Source organism: Lissotriton helveticus, chromosome 8, assembly GCF_964261635.1.
Source record: "Lissotriton helveticus chromosome 8, aLisHel1.1, whole genome shotgun sequence".
In the NCBI taxonomy this organism is placed as follows: domain Eukaryota; kingdom Metazoa; phylum Chordata; class Amphibia; order Caudata; family Salamandridae; genus Lissotriton; species Lissotriton helveticus.
In genome coordinates, this window is record NC_136069.1 from 1,148,681,380 (window position 1) to 1,148,700,579 (window position 19,200).

General features: G+C 41.3%; 1 protein-coding gene across 3 annotated transcripts in view; it reads right to left on the minus strand.

The window, feature by feature from the left end:
• RFX8 (regulatory factor X8) overlaps positions 1-19,200 on the minus strand; it is an 861,519-nt gene that overhangs the window by 619,794 nt on the left and 222,525 nt on the right. For all 3 annotated transcript variants that reach the window (XM_078658033.1, XM_078658035.1, XM_078658034.1), the window contains exons 6-8: positions 5,939-6,034; positions 5,781-5,858; positions 3,389-3,502 (exon numbers count right to left, since the gene is read on the minus strand). In XM_078658033.1, the coding sequence (XP_078514159.1) occupies positions 3,389-3,502; positions 5,781-5,858; positions 5,939-6,034 (288 nt within the window). The remainder of the gene's footprint in view (positions 1-3,388; positions 3,503-5,780; positions 5,859-5,938; positions 6,035-19,200) is intronic.

Here is a 19,200-nt window from a genome sequence, read left to right on the forward strand (position 1 = left end):
GCATTGGCCTCTCTTTTTGATGCGTGGCTCTTCTGATAATTTTTAACTAAATGCAGAAGACACATATGAGAAAAACCAATATCCAAGAAACACAACTGTCAAGTCGCAGAATCACTTACTTCAGATCATTGGTTATCAGTACCTATTGTATCAATCAATCAAAGTATCTTTATTCGATCTTTAGATAAAAATCATTAAAAAGCAAGATTACAATTTAAAACATTTATACAAATATGATTAAAAACATTACTTCACTGCTAAATAGACTACTGCAATAAAGTGTGCTAGCTCAGCGATGGGCTACCTCCACGGACGTTACCTCTCCATCAGCTTCCTACTTCATATAAGGCAGTTTCACGGATACAATTCATCACAAATACACAAAAATGTTAAAGAACTTTAAAACATCAATACAGAATCATTTCCAAAAAGAAAACATACTACAATGCAAGATGAACTGCTGTGTAAAGTGTGTTTACTATGCAATAAGCTGACTCCACAGTCATTACCCCTCTATCGATTTCCTACTTCGTATAGACATTTTAAGAAAGCAACAAACACTAAATAGATATCAGGGCTGGCTAACATTTGAGAGCACGCTAGAGGTTCCCAACATTTCTTTAAAGCAAGCGATTTCAGAATATGCTTAAAACAGATTTGGAAAAAGCAACAATAAAATTGTGCTGTGACTAATACAAGGACATGCTGGTTAATTGCTGTACCACACCTTCAACCCATCAGAAAAGCACAGCAGACACAACAAAGTACCTGCCCTGAATCTAAAAAGCAGGGACGTCTCCCACCACGAGAGCTCTTGAGTTAGGCAGAATGCCAAATCTCCTGTAGTTAGTGTGATAAAATTGTTAAGCATGAAGTACTTACTAAAAAACTTCTCCATTCTTTTGGAGAGGCTGGACTCTGCATGACAAGACTTTACCAGCCTCTTGTCATGATTACTTAGTGTAGTAAACATCTTGGGGAGACCAATGTCAGTGAAACACTTGCTAGCGTATTTCAACCAGCGAAAGGAAAGACCATTGTCTAAACTGAGGCAACCTAAAATAACTTCTCAAATAAAACTTGCTTCAGTGTTTGTCCACACAATCACCCAAAGTAGGAGCGGGCCAATTTGATTCTATCTGAGACATATTCTCAATAGAGTTCAGAGTGTAGAATAAAGTGTGAGATTCAGTAACCACATTAAGATCCTGTTTTCCTCTACCTATTGTACTAACACATAGTACCCGGTACAGGCAATTGTCAATATGTATTAAGAACATCTTGCTTACTGTTATCACCCTGCTATTGCCTTGCTTATTTTGTATTCCTAATTTATAAACTCACTGCAGCCAACTGACAGCCTATTGTGACCTTAGGAAGCCCACATGACCTCCAATTGTCCACCAACGCTAGCACCTATGTCCTGTAGTTCCATAGGTTTTCAAACTAAGCACTTCACCTTAAAGAGAGTCCCATTTAGTTCGGGCAGTTATTGTTCGCTGTCTAGCAGGCCTCCCTCTCCATGCCTGCACTCTATTGGTCCAAATGAGGATGGGGCCACATATCTTGCAGAGAACAATGCATGCACTACAGACTTGACATCTGGGTAAGACTTGGCTTCTGGGCAAGACTTGGCTTTTGGGTATATGGAATAACATGGGACAAACCATAACATGCCAGTATTCCATCTGATTAGAAAACGAGACACTGCGTAAGGAGAATAGTGCCTCATATTATCCAGATAAAGCCAAAACTTTCTAAGATGGAAGTGTGGGCAGCACCATGTGATTCATAGATTTTTTACAGGATGTAGTTTCTGGGATGGGAATTATTGAATTCTACAGGCAAAAAGAAGTCTAGCCTTATTTCTTTTGTCATATTGTGCCATCTGGAGGAAACTACATTCTGCACTGTCAACATCCTTTAAATGTAATTTTGGTTTATGCTTATACTCAAGAGACTTGAGCTAGTATTCCAGAACCAACTTCTTGCCTTTTTCGGAGACTGAAAAGAGAGTGATGCCTTCACGCTTCATTACAGCTTTTAATGACTCCTGCACCAGTTCCCCAGAATACATCAGGTGTTTCACTGATAGCAAAGTATTCCTTTATTGTTCTGATAATGGTGTCCCTCAAAACAGTCATTTAAGTTCATGGTTAATCCCTCATGTGCTAAGGACAAGAAGGTGTTGTACTCAGCCCCACTGGAGGTGGCTGTGATGAGGGTTAGACCATCTCGTCCTTAGCACTTAAGTGACTACAAACTTGGTCACAGCAGAAAAAAACGTATGATTCACTTTCATTTCCACTGGGGATGTGTAGACTACCAAATGACGCTAAATCACTAGGTGACAGTGCTGATGGGGGACTTTTGTACAAACCCAGAGATCCATTCAGTCATAGTTTGTAGCTCAATTAAGTTATTCAAAGTGAAGGAACTTTTGGCAGCGTGGTAATTTAGAGTGTTTTGCCTGGGAACAGGCCAGACTCAATTATCAAGAAATCTTTACCATAAGAAGGTGGTAACAAACTAAGGGGTTGATTTAGAGTTTGGAGGACAGAGCACTCTGTCACAAATGATAAGGAATATCCTGTTCGCCAAACCTTCAGTCTGCCTGCTACAGCTGGCTCAGTTGACAGAAAGATTCCTCTAACAGCCTGAAGGCGCGAAGGAGTAGTGGCCATCAAAAGAAGTGCGTTACACCACCCACCCTATTTAGGGTGGAAGGTATAATATTCTTTCTTCTAGTTAGTCACTAAATGTTTTTACCTGGCAGTGAGGGCCAGAAAAAAACAATAATGACCCCAACTCGCTGGGAGAAAACTTATATGGTGTAGGGGTCATTAGTATTCTGTTTTGCAAAAAAACAATGGCACTTTGGGATTATTATTATTTTTTTTAAATGTAAAATATTTGGTTGATGAAATAGACAGCGTCTGTCAAAACTGACTGAGGATGTCCACCAAAGGTTTTGCATCTAGAAGGGAACTGCTGTCATGGCAATTCCTTTCAACATACATAGATGAGCATTGGGCAAGCAATTATATCCAAATTTTGTGGACGGTAGTCCTTCAGATTTGTTGGAGGTAATATTCTCTACCACCCTAACGGAAAGTATGTTGTCCTCCAAAGCCTCAATCAGGCCCTAAGTATAAAACAACTGTGACACTGGTCAAGTTCCACTGTATCCATGGTGATGCAGACAGATGGAATAATAAGGCATTACTTACCTGCTATTAAACAGACACAGTAATGAGGGACATTTTTAATTTTTTCATTACTACAGGAGGAAATAATAGTGTCAAGACTTGCAAATGCTATATGGTGACAAAAATCTCCACAAAAATACACTAAAACATATACATAAGTGAAACAGATGCTAGCTCACCTTGTAGAGTTTCACATCATAGCACTGAAATAAATGAGAAACATCTGGCAGTGACATGAGAACAAGAGCTTCGTAAGACAAAGACTTCCAAAAAAACATTACAAGGTCTTCTACCTAAAATATAAATTATAAATGTTACTTTTTAAATTATATTTTTATACTCATTAGATAGAACTATATACGAGTTACATGAACCAGTGTCAAACCTTTAGAAACAATACAAAGAAATTCTTGCATGCCGGGTTTTACTTCAGAAGCTCATGAGAAATTGTTGAGTTGAAGGAGAAAAATAATTTCAGCAACACAACAAAGTGGACTGAAGTTCAGGACAGTTCAATATGATACACGTTTAGGCAGTATGAAAAAAGGCCATGTTTTGTAAATCAAATATTCTGGATGCTGCAGATTATTTGGAGTGACATTACATTTCACCACCTGTCTCAATTTGATCAGTGAAAGCGCCCTCTATGTTCCTGTATACAAAATTAGGGGAATCAGAACATACACGCCACAACTAATGGTGATGATCTGTGTATTTATTTGTAGAAGCATATACCAAAATCTGTTTAATCTACACACTTCTATGATCTATTTTAGCCAATGGTAACAAAGGTTTTCAACATACAATTCTTTTTAAACACTGTTACCAAAAGCTGGTACCCAGCTCACTAACAAGGTGATGTAAGAAGCCCCACATTGGTGAGGGTTCTAGCTGTTTAAGGACACCCCAATTTACACTTTTTACCCACTACCTCTTTATGGGAATCTATGTCCAATATCAGTGCTCAAAGTGGGATGAAAAAAGTGGAGGGTCTATAAAGGAGCGTGGCCTATGTAATTAAGGGTGTGGCTTAAACACGTCAATTACATTTCTGTGATTCCCATGGCATACCACCCAACTGGTATTTTAGTGCCTGCATCTATGAACTTCTTGTTACTGCTTCCAGATATAACACAACAACTGACATACTCCTAAAACTAGCTAGGACTTTTGGGTTTGTTAATGACAGCTAGCTTGTTTAAGATAAAGCACCAACCAAGAGAATTATGATACACCGAAATAAATTCAGAAAAACGAAATCCTGAAAATAGTTATCACTCTTAGGGTGCAAGGCTAAGTAAAACATGTGAAATATAAACAGGAACTAAATTGTTGACATGGATTACGTTGATGTTTTTTACACTCATTGTTCATAAATTGATCAGTATTTTTACCAGTAACGTGAAGGACAATGATTTTAGGGCCCGATAGAGACTCGTTTCAAGGTCCGTTTTTAATTACTACCGGGTCTGAGATGCATATGGTCCTTCCTCCTTCAAGGTCTGCCCAATAGGCTTGCATGCACACAATGCCTGATGAGCCTGTATTCTGAAGAAAATAGGCAGGGCCTAGATAAAAACTGCTGAGGTTTGTAGAATGCCATTAAGGGTGCCTGTGTGGAGTCTGGAAGGCCAAGGTACAGGGTGTTACCACATCCAGATTTTGAATCTGCAGCTTGAAATATGAGTGTTATTTTTTCATCACTGTGTCTTCCTCTCAATCCGTTACCACTGTCTCTTCAAACTGTCTCTTGTAACTCCATTATCTATGCATAATTTGCCACAACCAAAAATTTACTTATCTTAGTTTTTTTCTTGTCTTGAGTACTGTTCCCTCCTTGTCATAGGCATTTCAATTAACACTCTTGTGCCCTCAGGCCCTCAGAGCATAGGGACAATGGTTGCTATAGTTGTGGGTGATATCAATTTGCTCATTTATTGAAACATTCTCTTCATGCAATTTTCAACTCTTTAGTCTATCAGCTATTCAAGCTTCCTTTTTTATTCACTTTATTTCCAATCATGAACTTCCTTTCCCTTTTGTCTGCAATTACAATCTTTCCGTATTATATATAATTCTGTACTTTTTTTATCCCCCATTTGTCCAATCTTGAAAGAATTTTATTTCCTTACCTAACTTCTTTGTTGCCTTCAGAAATTCTATTAATCCTGGTCTCTGCCATTTGGTGCTGATTTCCATTTGACAACTATCTCGCTACTGGTTCCCAAGCACCTGAATTCACTGCCAGCACTAGTTGTCTAACCCCCCTTCCTTTAGTGTCTCACATGAGCATGCCCTTCTACCCATAGCATTGCCAGACAACCTTCACTTGCTAACTGACTGTAACCATCTATTTAAAACTATATATATATATATATATATATATATATATATATATATATATATATATATATATATATATATATATATATAATTTTTTTTATTCTGCTGCTTACGTAACAACCATGGTGATAAGAAAAGCCCCTTGGTGTAAGCATTTGACAAATGACAGGATATTATTATACCATTCATAGGTGAGCTTGAATAAAGATAATTACTGTGAAACCATACCCGTTCTAGTTCTTTGTTCCTGATGTTCTGCAGGATGTCTTGACAATAGTTATAATATTCATCAGCAAGAAACATAAACTAGAGAATAAGCAAAAATGATTAAAGAATGTAGGCAATAAAGTGCAAGACACTTATAATCTAAATATGTCTCAACTTACCAATTTAGATGAGTGCTTTTTGCATAATTCCTGCTCCCATGAATTAAACCTTGTGAATTCAATTAAAGGACTTTCAACAATGGAATCTTTCTTTATCTGTAAAATGATACCAAAGTGACAACAGTCTTACTTATATCTGGAAAAATGATGGGCCTTCTTTAATGCTTTCATAAATCAAATGAAAATTTAAATCATTTATTATGTGGTAGCAAAATATGACATATACTGATATATGGATTTCTAGAGTTATATGGTACTGAAAATGGAAAAAATACAAATAGGAAGGAAATAGGAAGGGGTAGGTTTCTATAATTTTCTGCAACTCATACAATCCCTTTTATTTTCTATTTCATAACTCACTCCCAGTTTCTGATTTTCTATCGTATCCTAACTATGAGAATATCAAAAAATATAAAGCTTGCAACAAGGTAATACAAAGCTATACAAGACAAGTTTTACTATATTGAATTATAGATTCAGTCAAGAGTCACTGCATTGTATTCTGTAAAAATAATATTTGAATTGTATTTAATACATTGAGAAGCTAGAGGAAAGCCTTACAGGAGAATTAGCATACATTACATATTTTTGGTAACTATTTAGGTATAAATACACAAATACAATCAAAATATAAAAACTAAACACTTCTGAAATGTAACTCTATGCAAGCTGTATAATAACTCCACTTTTGTGATAAATACAAAGAGCAGTTTGCAGGTAAGTGATAAGTAAAAACATCTGCAGAGGAGCAGTCACTGAGTTTAAATGTTAAATTGTACCCTAGATTTGCAAAAAATAGTCATGATAAATCTGATCTCATACTGCATAATGTAAAAAGATTCAATTTGCAAAAAATGGTTGCAAATTGCAAACCAACTTGTGAAGAGAATCTGATTTTGTAAACTGACCTATGCAGTAATAGGTCAGTTTGCAAAATAAGGAAGTCGCAGTCCACCCTGTCTAATGAATATTCATTTGGCAGATCATAAAAATGTGACTAACTATGACTGGTCACAATCACAGGAATGGTGGGGTACTAGGATCAGCAGACCAGCATGTCTATGATTGCCTGTAAACAAACAATTGCTTTAAATGCAGCCTGTTGCACTTAAAAAAAGAAAAGATTAGTTTGAGAGTTGGCAGTGGTCTCCTGAATAAGGGCCTACTCCACAACACATATTTATTTGCATTCACAAAGGGATGGGGACTTAAGTGGATCCCATTCCTTTAGTGAATGGCTTACCACCCCAGCTATGCAGTCAGGAATTTTTAAATGTTTTGTGACTGGATTATGTTGAGAAAACACTGATACATCTCATGGCAATTTACAATTTGAAATTGATGTCCCGGTGGAAATCTCCCTAGCGTAAAGTACAAGGAAAAGTACAAAAGTTTATTTAACTTGAAAAAACAACAGTGAAAATATTTTATGTGAAATAGTAATGTAATTTATTTATATTTTATTTGTAGAACAAAATAAGAAACAGTTGCAGCATTAAACCATTTAAGTTAAAATTAAAATGTAATTATTTTCAACATATTAAATGAAACATTATTTTTCCTAAGTGTAAATTAAACAAAATCACTCAGAAAGTAAAACAAAAAGATCTTATTATGTATCACCAATTATTAAAAGTGATGTATAGAATTAATTAAATGTCATTTTATTTCATTTTAAGAAAAAATTATGTAACACCAATTATCTCATTCAAAATATGTTATTAAATGAGTCAAAGAAAATAAAGGTGCATTATTTTTAGATTTTCTTTACATTAAATTAAAAGTATTTATCCTTTTTACTATTTTAAATACATTTTGCATTATTTGTGATGCAGTTTTATTTTAAGTCCCTGCCTCCATAATCTTCTGTGTGAGGATGTTGCAGTACCAATGGCTGGGCATGTGTGGTGCAGGACCTACTCCAGCTCTAACTTGGTGCACATGTAGTACTGTTCCTTCTGGCTGCAGTAACTTTAGACATGCATCTTGTGAATAGGAATGAGCTTACTCTTTTGTGGGTAAGTGCAAGTCCCTCCCTAAACCCCTTCCTAACCTGTTTTCCTTCTCCCTAAGCCACACCTTTATCCTAGTAAGAATGCCTTATCTTTGAGCCAATCCCGATGGTCCCTCCTAATTTACTACCAAGGGTCTCATTATGATGGCGGTCGGATGACGCCCGACCACCATCGCCGTGGGATTGGGACCATGTAGTGCCTGGCACGCAGTTCATGGATGTTTGAGTTGGCACCACGTGCTCCGCTGGCCACATAGCGGAGGCCCACAGGGTCCCATTCCGACAGCCTTTCCATAGTGTTGGGACCACCATGAAAAGGCTGTGGGCGATGGACATCGTAATCCCACGGGCAATGTCTGCGCAGGCACCACCTTCATTGTAGGGATTACTATCTGACCACCACCCTGGTGGGCTTCTTGCACCTGCCGGAGGCGGCAGTCTTTCACGCCGCCCGCTGCACTCCAACTGCCTGTATCATAATCCGTCAGTCGGACCGTTGCCCTGGATGTTAGGCAGACTGCCACTGATGGCCTACCCGTGGTGGTCCGCCCAACCTCCTGATGAGACCCCAGGTAGTAAACTTCCATGTGTGAGGATCTTCCCATAGAAAAGAGAGGAAAGGTGGGGGTGGAGATTTCCACTCTTAGGTTTGTTAATTACATTTAGTAGTGACTTTGTAGTACTACTAAAGTTCTACAAAATGGCGTTTGTGAATAAGCCCCTTGGTGTGGTACTTTTGGTGTGGCACAAAGTCATGACCAGCAGACTATAGCCATCTTTATATCCTAGTTTAAAAACAATACCACAGATGTGGGCAACATTTGATGTGAGGCTTTTTGTCTGCAACACATGCACTACGCAGAAGACACAAGTAGAAACAAGGCAGACTACAATTCCCAGGGTGCCACTTGACTCTGATGAGATTAACAGTGGTGTTAGACATCTTAGATTCATGGAGCTTAACTTTCTAGTGTCTCAGTGTGCAAGTAGATACTCAGTTGTAACAGCAAGTTTCTTGTTATCGTAGTTAGCAACTCAAAGCCTATGCCTGGAGTTATCACAGGCTTACAGAATTCTGGATTGATCATGGGCTTAGACTTGTAATACTGCACATTATTACTAGAGTCATCCTTCAAGGAACATCACTGCACTTCCCATTTGTGCAAGATGGGTAGTCCACAGCTTGTATGGACTTTGTTTACATTTATTTTTGATCCAAGTATGGTGGCTGAGATGTTGGCAATGGTGGGGAAGTGATTGGGATTGAGAGGAAGGCAGAATATAAGTGCATATTTATTGTTTTACAATAAATAAACTTGTTACATTAAGAATCACCAGAGCACAGACTTAACTTAAATTTATGAATCACTGAAGGTAGTTATCAATACAGTAACAAGTATTGTATTTCAAGTATTTTCTTGCATAGCTTATATAGATTTCCTTTATACATTAGCTCAAGGAAGTTCCAAAGTTTCAACCACTGTAGAGACTCAAAAAATGCAGAGATCACCACAAGGTATAACTTATTTTGAATAGTGAATTATGATTTAAATATTGAAATACTAAAAGAGTTATTTCTTGTTTCAGAGATCAACATTTCTGCAGTGCAGTCTGAACCCAGCAGTAAAACAGGCAGAATGAAGATATCCAGTGTTTCTGTTTCTCTCTCATGTCCCTTTCCCCCGGATCTACTGCTGACTGGCATCATATACTTTTCGTGGTTGTCAATGGTTTCACAAACATGAGGATATTATCATTGTTCCTGTTGGATACGGGTTGCCAGGTTAATGCAAACCTGACAAATAGCTTCTTTCCAAGATGGCTTCTGCTTCGCCAAATAGTCCCTGTCACATGCTGAAAATAATGCAACTCATGCACTTTAAAAGAAGCACTCTCTAGGAGAAGGTATGACGCACCTAACAACCAATAGCAAGGGGTGAAAGATGTTTACTCCTCATGCGCTGTATTATTTATTTTTTAGATGAAAAGTAGTGATACAATCTCTGGCAGATGTTTGTACTGTCAAGCCAGCCCTGAATATTGTACTTGGAATGCATAAAAAAAGATAGCTAGCCACAAACATACTGAGAACCTTTTAGGTGATACCTATGCTATGCCTTGGTAAAGAAGAAAGTTGAGACCTTAAAAAGGAAAGTACTCTAAAATGGATTAGTGGAGCTATAAACTAACTATTCAAAAAAGCAAGGAGAGGGGGAGGAGCCAAGCTCGCGTCCGCGATGGCCGCGTTTTAGCTCGGCTCCGTTCGCTTTCCTGCCTGGAACGTCTATCCTGTGTTTTATCCTGCCCCGGGAAGTATTCTTTGGTAGACTATGGAACTAAGACATTTCGCTGGCACTTACCGTCTGATCCGTCTGTTCCTAGGTGCCGCGGATCCTGAGCTGCGCCCTTGTTCGCTTCGGGGCCTCCGGAGCGGGCGGGCCTGAAACTCCTCGGCGGCGCCCGGGCGGGGCGGAGCGCTGTAGCCGGCCCTTGGTGGCGGTGTGGGCTCGGTCGGAGAGGCCGATGTGCAATTAGACCGGTGACGGCTCTCCGGGCCTGGTCCGGCGGTCCTGCGGCCTGGTGTTGGGGCGCTGCCTTCCATGGACGAGGGTTGACCGTGTATGTGGCTCGTCTCCCCTTTGTTCTCCTGTCCGGCCATTTTGAGTCCCTCCGCCCGGACTCGGAGAACGGAGCCGGTGGCGTGGGGGAGCCGGCGACCCTCCTTATCCTGGTGGCCCGCCTTCCTGCCCTGGGAGTGCCTCTGCTTGTGGTCGGCTGTATCCTGTGTGACCCCGCTTGTGGCCGGACGGGGGTCGGAGATTGCCGCGGCCCCGCCGGGCTTTCAAGATGGCGGCCGGCTCCCTGTCTCTCAGCCTGGCCGAGACTGGCGGCACTGGTCCGCCGCGTGGCACGTTTGCTGAATACCGTAAAGGTGAGCCTACGCTTGGCGACATTCTCGCCGCCTTGCGCTCCTGGAGTGCTTCCATGACCGCACCTATCGCTGAACTGTATGATGATCGTTTTGCCGGGCCTGCTGGGCCCCCCCCCGGTGTGTGCGGCTTCATCGCTGCTGTGTGCTGCTGGGACTTTCCTGGAGGTCGTGGACCCGGCGGCTGCCGCTTGTTTGGGTGTACGGATACCCGCTGCCCTCAATCATCATGTGCTCTCCCCTGTGCTGGGGGTCCGCCGGCCGGGTCCCGTCCGGACCGGTCTCGTTGGATCTCCCATTCCTTTTTTGCCTCGAATGGCCGAACGAAGATCCTGTGGTTGCTCCGCCGAGACGACTTTCCTCCTATTGTCGGCGGAACTGTGCCTGCATTACCTGCGGTGGTTGCCGTCTTTTCCTGTTCATCCGGGTCGAAATCGATATGACTTGTGTGGATTGACGATTGGACTCCCTGCTATTCGCCTCTGGTTCCTCATGATCTGGTTCCTTGTGCGTTGGATGCCTACGGCTTTGGATAGACGAGGACAGGGTTGAGATGAACTTGCCTCGGTGGACTATTATTTTGCGGTATGGTCGGATGATCCGTTTGTGACTATATGACTATGTTCGATTCTCCTTCATGTTCCTGGAGCTTATCCTTGTAATTACTATCTTCCCGTGGGCTTTGAGTGTGTTCGGACGGGGGGGTGGGAGCTGATGGTTTTGATTATGTGGCTCCTCTCCCGTCGTTATTTCCCTATTTCCCCTTCTTCTTTTTGTCTTTGTGGTTCTTTCTTTACTTTTAACTCTTCTATATTTCGGGTTTCTAGATAGGGCGACAGGCACGCTGCTGGGGGGTAGGCCATAGCCTTCTGCAGGGGTGCAGGGTGGGGTGTGCGGGGTGGGGGGGGTCTGTCATTTTGTTTTTTCCCCCTTTTTTCCTTTTTTGGTTCTATGGCTCTTATGTATCCCCTTTTTTCGGGACGCGGTGTCTGTATGTGGGCCCCCTGGGGTGTTTTTTTGCTAGCATGGGCCTTCTGGTCTCCCTGCCGTCACGGTTTACTACGCATCCATTACTCCTGTTACCACTGGTTCCATGTGCCGATCTATTTTTGAGTGCTTTGTTAGCCATGGGGCGCATGCTGTGATGCCGCGTTCTTCTTCCCCCCCTTTTTCCCGATGTCCTTTCCCTTTTTCCCCCTCCCCTTTTTTCTTCCCTCCCCTGGGTTGTTGTAGCGGAGGGCTCTTTGTTTTGCAAGCCTATTTTCCGTTCTGTGTATCATTGTGTGTTCTCGTAGTGGTGGGTGGGCGCTGGGCAGCGGTTGCAATTGCTTACTAATGTGGGACTCACGTTCTGCCTTTGCTAAAATGTAACTGTTCTTTTTGAATTTTCCTGTGTTCTGTATTACTGCTTGCTCGCGGCCCGCCACGGCCCTCTGGACCTTAATGATTGCCATTATTCTGCTATACCCCTTCTTCTATTATAAAATCAACCTTCTCTCATCCTGCTCGTGGTGGTTGCTCTGTGGCTTTTCGCCTTTGATTCCCGTTTGGATTACTGTGGTATCCTGCTGGAGCTTCTGTCCTGACCAATGTGCTTCTATAAGTGTGGTGGCCGGCCCGATGGGTTGTAGGCCCGTATTTGTGAGCAATTTCTGCACAATAAAGGTTTTCAAGAAAAAAAAAAAGCAAGGAGAAGACCTTTTCATGCAAATAGTATTTAGATTTTATTAAACTAACAAAGCCTTGAAATCTCTATACTTCAACAGATATATTGTTTCAATATTTCATCAGGCAGCATTACTGACAATAACCAAAATGTTTTAATAACATTCATTCTGGAGCTAGAAAGTTGTTGTCAGGCAACAATAGGACAGGATAGTCTAATATGAAAACTGAACAATGATGATCAAGATGGATTTGTTATATATAGGCTGTTAAACTATACGATCACTGTCTGATATTCCTTAGCTTGAAGAGACAAGTCTGACCCTGTGGTAGTTCTGGATATTGATGCCGAGAACACTTTCAACGACATGAATTGGAACTACCTGAAATGGAATGTGTGGGTTGGATAGTATTTGTTCCCGTTATATCTGACAGTTTCACAGACTAGGTAATAACATATCATGTTCTTTCTGATATGTTCCAAATCAGACATATGCCCAATATCATATTTACTATTCAATTTTCAAGTGAGGCCTGTAGTCATTGTTTTAAGGATCAGTGATTGTATATTGTCTTTAAGATGGGTGACAAGGACATTAAGTTGTTCACGCCATCCCCGTTAAGCCCTGGTCCTCTCCATGCCCCCGATAGTTGCTCCAGCCTAGCCTACCCCACACTTACACTTACCTTCCCTCCCCAGATCTCTTGCTTGTCCGATTGGACCCCGGACGTCCACCTGCACTGATTCTATATCAGGTAGCTAATTTTTGTCCCCGCTTTCTCCCCTTTCTTCCCCCCCACCACGCGTGCACAAGCTCCCCTGAAACAGCTCCGCGCCCGACAGTCCAGAGCGCATCTTTAACTTAGAGCTGCCCACATCGCGTGCCCTGTTAGACCCAGGAGACGCTAACTCTCCAGTCCATTATGACATAGTGCCAATTGTTGACGGACCCTTCGCTCATCCTCCCGCTCTGCTCCTGATGCTACTGTGCGATTTCAGCTGACCCATGCGCTTACCATTCTTAGATCCTGGAGACGCCAACCATCGAGTACATTATGACTTAGCTTGGCCTCCTGCTCCGCCTCTGACACTACAGTGCGTGCTTCATCCTCCCACTTCAACCCACCCATGCGCTTACTATTCTGAGACACTGGAGATGCCAGTTACCCAGTTCATCATGACTCAGTGCCGCAACTCAAACCGGGTTACCAATTAATGGTCACCTACTGGCCCTCCATGGTTGCCGCATCTACCCTGGACCCCAGCTGCCAACACAGCTTATCTCTACCCCCCCCTCCACACTCAGGCGCCCCCCCAGCGCTTTCCTCTTCCACCCTCCTTCGTCTTACCCTCTTCCTTTGCCCCCCATGTACAGCACTGCTTCCAACCCAATCCTGATGAAGATCCGATTAAAGTGGATCGAATTGCCGTCGACCATTCAGCGCGATCATAGGCGCGCCTCACAAAGTGCATCACGAATAATACAACCCAACCGAACAGAAACAAACTCTTCAAGCTACCTGGAACCACATTGTGTCATTCATTCACTGTATATATCTATGCACCAGTCACTATGCGCCGTCCTCGCTGATCACATTGTCACTTGCGTCGCTACCGTGTTTTTCACTCACACACTTTGAGCACCAGTTACAATTTGGGTTCTTATCAATTGTTCTAATTGTATATCGCAGTGCTGTCACCACTGCCAATTGACTAAAAATTGGAAAAGGTCTTGCACAGCTAGAGTGAGCTCAAAATTTACCACTAGTAATGGTCTGTGGCGTGCTTCCAGAGATGACGCTGTCTGTACCAAGCAGCGTAAATGCCAAAGGACTAGTACCAAGCTTCCCCAACTTGGAGGAAGACTCCCCGGAGCACAGCAGCAATGAAATCTGAATGTTTAAATACAGTTTGTCATAAAGTATAATCCACACACTTGAAATGTTCCATATAGTTTACTCAAAACTCATTAGCTTCATGAGTGTGTCATAAGTTTTCAAAAAATCAGTTCCATGAACAAATTCCAATGAAATAACATCCAACGTTTAACAGTCCCAATGCATTTTGGGCTGATGACAAGCCCTTCCTCAGGGGAATGCTCTATAACAAAAAGAAAGTATCACTCTATCACTAAATGATTCATAAAACAGCGCCAGAATACGTGATTATATCAATCGTTGTTGGTAGAAACATGCCATCATGCTAGAAAAGAGAAAGTGCCAATGCTGCTACATTTATTCAATGATAGAACTCATCATCCACATCAAGAAAATAATTCAAGATTGGGTATCGCTACTTAGTCGCAATTTTATTTTATAAAAATTTCAATCATTATTACAAACTTTATCTGTTCTTAAAAAAAGAAAAGCATAAAGAGAAATTAGGACAATTCAAGACACATCAAACTACATTCAAATAGACACTTCATACATCCAAGCACCTCAATCATAATAATGATTGAAATTTTTATAAAATAAAATTGCGACTAAGTAGCGATACCCAATCTTGAATTATTTTCTTGATGTGGATGATGAGTTCTATCATTGAATAAATGTAGCAGCATTGGCACTTTCTCTTGTTATTTGATATATAGGCTCAGCCTTGCTGCTTAGAGCCAACCCTATTTTTGTTTTCCCATCATGCTAGAAAGGCAACCGTATACAGTCACCCGAAGAAGAACCATCCATTAATGAAATAAGGGCGTGTGAAAGTGTAAGTGAAGCGCAGGGTTTAAACAAATGACGCGCAGGGTTGAACACAAAATGTGCTGAACAATGCCTGGTGCAAGAAAACAATCACAAACATCCGTGTATTCAGAAAATAGCATCAGTGTGAACCACATGCCCCCCCGAAGCTAACTCTACTCACGTGTTCACGTACGGATAATGCCCATGACGCCTAATCGCCTGAACCTACAAAAAGTGTAGGTGCGCATTAAAAACAAGAAGGTAACGCGTCCCTCAACGTTATAGCGCGGTCCTCAGGAGAGGTACTTACGCTTCTAGGTCTGTGTGTATCTTCGTTCAGTGACCGACTCGAGAAGTGTAGCCACTCGTGTGTTCGTGTGATAAGTAAGCGCGGTGTGAGATCCAAAAGTGTGAAAGAAGGACTAAAGGTGAAATAAACGAGCGCCATCTTGAAATGGTCAAAACATATACTGGTGAAATATGCATTCAATGTCATAAAAACAGTATTTAGACTAAATGATCATTGGCTCAAATAATCTGGAAACATAAGAAAAACATCATAAACAAAATTATACATAAAAACATGATGGTCATCTGACAGTAATCACAAATGCAAAGCGGCAATAGTACAGTCTATAGGTAACACAGGAATTCCATCCTGTCATTTAATCCGTGCGGCTGCATCGTCTCCATGAAGCGGATCCAAAAGTTCTCTCTTTTCAATAAGGTGTTTTTGTTGTTACGAGTTAATGTGACTTGCTCCAGTATCAAATATTTCAATTGAGCTACTGTGTGATTGTGTTCAAGAAAATGTGCGCCAACTGTAGATTTGATATTCCCAGTTCTAATGTTACTTTTGTGTTCCAATAGGCGCACTCGTATTTTTCTCTTGGTGTGGCGGACATAACACTTTCCACAAGGACACTTCAACATGTAAATAACATTCGAAGAATTGCAGGTTGCATTGACTCGCAGTCTGATCGGATGACCTTTCATCGGATGATTCGTGACATTCCCTTGTATGCAATTGTTACAATTGCTACAGTTGTAGCAAGGTCTAAGGCCTTTGAACATTTCTGGAAGCTGGAAAAGTGACCACGACCCTGTTTAGAAAGCCCACCGATCGGAATTCAATTCTACATTATCGGAGTTTTCACGGACCTGGGTTGAAACAGAATTTACCTTTTTCTCAGTTGCTGCGTGTCAAACGCATCGTATCAGCAGATAATGTCTGTCAACAAGAAATGTCAAACATGCTGGAGAAGTTCAAAGCACGCGGTTATCCGCAGCAGACACTAGACCAGGCAGCGGCCCGCTGTGAGAACATTAAGAGAGAGGATCTTTTGCAAGTCAAACCCAAAACAGGAAACACACGGATGGTGGTAGTTTCTAAGTACACTGTCATCAGCAATCAATTCAAAAACATTATCAATAAACAATGGCCTCTACTTAGTCTGGAGCCAGATTTTCAGGGAGCCTTTTCACAGCCACCCATGTTTGCGTACACAAGGGGACACAATTTAAAAGAGATGTTGTCCAAACCACAAGAACAAACGCAACCGGAAATGTTCAAAGGCCTTAGACCTTGCTACAACTGTAGCAATTGTAACAATTGCATACAAGGGAATGTCACGAATCATCCGATGAAAGGTCATCCGATCAGACTGCGAGTCAATGCAACCTGCAATTCTTCGAATGTTATTTACATGTTGAAGTGTCCTTGTGGAAAGTGTTATGTCGGCCACACCGAGAGAAAAATACGAGTACGCCTATTGGAACACAAAAGTAACATTAGAACTGGGAATATCAAATCTACAGTTGCCGCACATTTTCTTGAACACAATCACACAGTAGCTCAATCGAAATATTTGATACTGGAGCAAGTCACATTAACTCGTAACAACAAAAACACCTTATTGAAAAGAGAGAACTTTTGCATCCGCTTCATGGCGACGATGCAGCCGCACGGATTAAATGACAGGATGGAATTCCTGTGTTACCTATAGACTGTACTATTGCCGCTTTGCATTTGTGATTACTGTCAGATGACCATCATGTTTTTATGTATAATTTTGTTTATGATGTTTTTCTTATGTTTCCCAGATTATTTGAGCCAATGATCATTTAGTCTAAATACTGTTTTTTATGACATTGAATGCATATTTCACCAGTATATGTTTTGACAATTTCAAGATGGCGCTCGTTTATTTCACCTTTAGTCCTTCTTTCACACTTTTGGATCTCACACCGCGCTTACTTATCACACGAACACACGGGTGGCTACACTTCTCAAGTCGGTCACTGAACGAAGATACACACAGATCTAGAAGCGTAAGTACCTCTCCTGAGGACCACGCTATAACGTTGAGGGACGCGTTACCTTCTTGTTTTTAATGCGCACCTACACTTTTTGTAGGTTCAGGCGATTAGGCGTCATGGGCATTATCCGTATGTGAACACGTGAGTAGAGTTAGCTTCGGCTCCGCGTTCGGGGGGCATGTGGTTCACACTGATGCTATTTTCTGAATACACGGATGTTTGTGATTGTTTTCTTGCACCAGGCATTGTTCAGCACATTTTGTGTTCAAGCCTGCGCGTCATTTGTTTAAACCCTGCGCGTCACATACACTTTCACACGCCCTTATTTCATTAATGGATGGCACTTCTTCGGGTGACTGTATACGGTTGCCTTTCTAGCATGATGGCATGTTTCTACCAACAATGATTGATATAAGCACGTATTCTGGCGCTGTTTTATGAATCATTTAGTGATAGAGTGATACTTTCTTTTTGTTATAGAGCATTCCCCTGAGGAAGGGCTTGTCATCAGCCCGAAATGCATTGGGACTGTTAAACGTTGGATGTTATTTCATTGGAATTTGTTCTTGGAACTGATTTTTTTGAAAACTTATGACACACTCATGAAGCTAATGAGTTTTGAGTAAACTATATGGAACATTTCAAGTGTGTGGATTATACTTTATGACGAACTGTATTTAAACATTCAGATTTCATTGCTGCTGTGCTCCGGGGAGTCTTCCTCCAAGTTGGGGAAGCTTGGTACTACAACTGCCAATTGCCCTGTTTTCCTTTTTCCTAATTTTTTACATAAATGATGCGATGAGCACATGCAATAATCAAATAGAGTCTCCTTACTTCCTTTTGATAATGTAGTATTCATATCCTTTCTAATTGCCTTTGAATAATACCAGTTGGGATATCATATGTTTGTATCATACTTTCTACCCCAATCCCAACACGGTTGACGGGTTCTTGCTCTTGTTATTTATACAATGTTCCAAATAAGGCATATGCCCAATATCATAATTACTATTCAGTTTTCAAGTGAGACCTGTAGTCATTGTTTTAAGGATCAGTGATTGTATATTGTCTTTAAGATGGGTGACAAGGACATAAAGTTGTTTATGTCTGTTGGTGAGCTACTCTTGATAATGAGAACCCCAGACCCAGCTACACCAGCTGAAAACGGATTGTGAAGGATTGTCAGAATAGTAAGTCAAGTGGCATAAATCAAGTTGATTATTATATCCGGATCAGTTACAAAATCACAGTTTACAAAGTGAACACTTCAATGGACCAGCCAGTTTCCAAAATGTAGATCACCAGTCTTCCAAAGTGGTTGAAGATAGGCATTAGAAAAACCCTTCATCTGTGTCTGTCATGGCCCTGATGGTTCATGCGGGCATCGGCAGTTGTTCCCAAATCCAGAGACTGTATGGAAAAGCAAATTGTGAAAATAAGGAGCCTGTTTCACACTCTACCTAAGGAGCTTCTTGGCCCCTTCCTACACCTCCAATTATACAGAATGAAGGAAACACAGAACTAGCTTATGGGTACAATTCTAAGGCCACATAACGAACACCCAAATTCTGGAACGCAAAGTACCGGGCTGTTCTGGTGAACCAGTTGTCTGCTTAAATGGCTGTGATATTTCTCATTTAACCT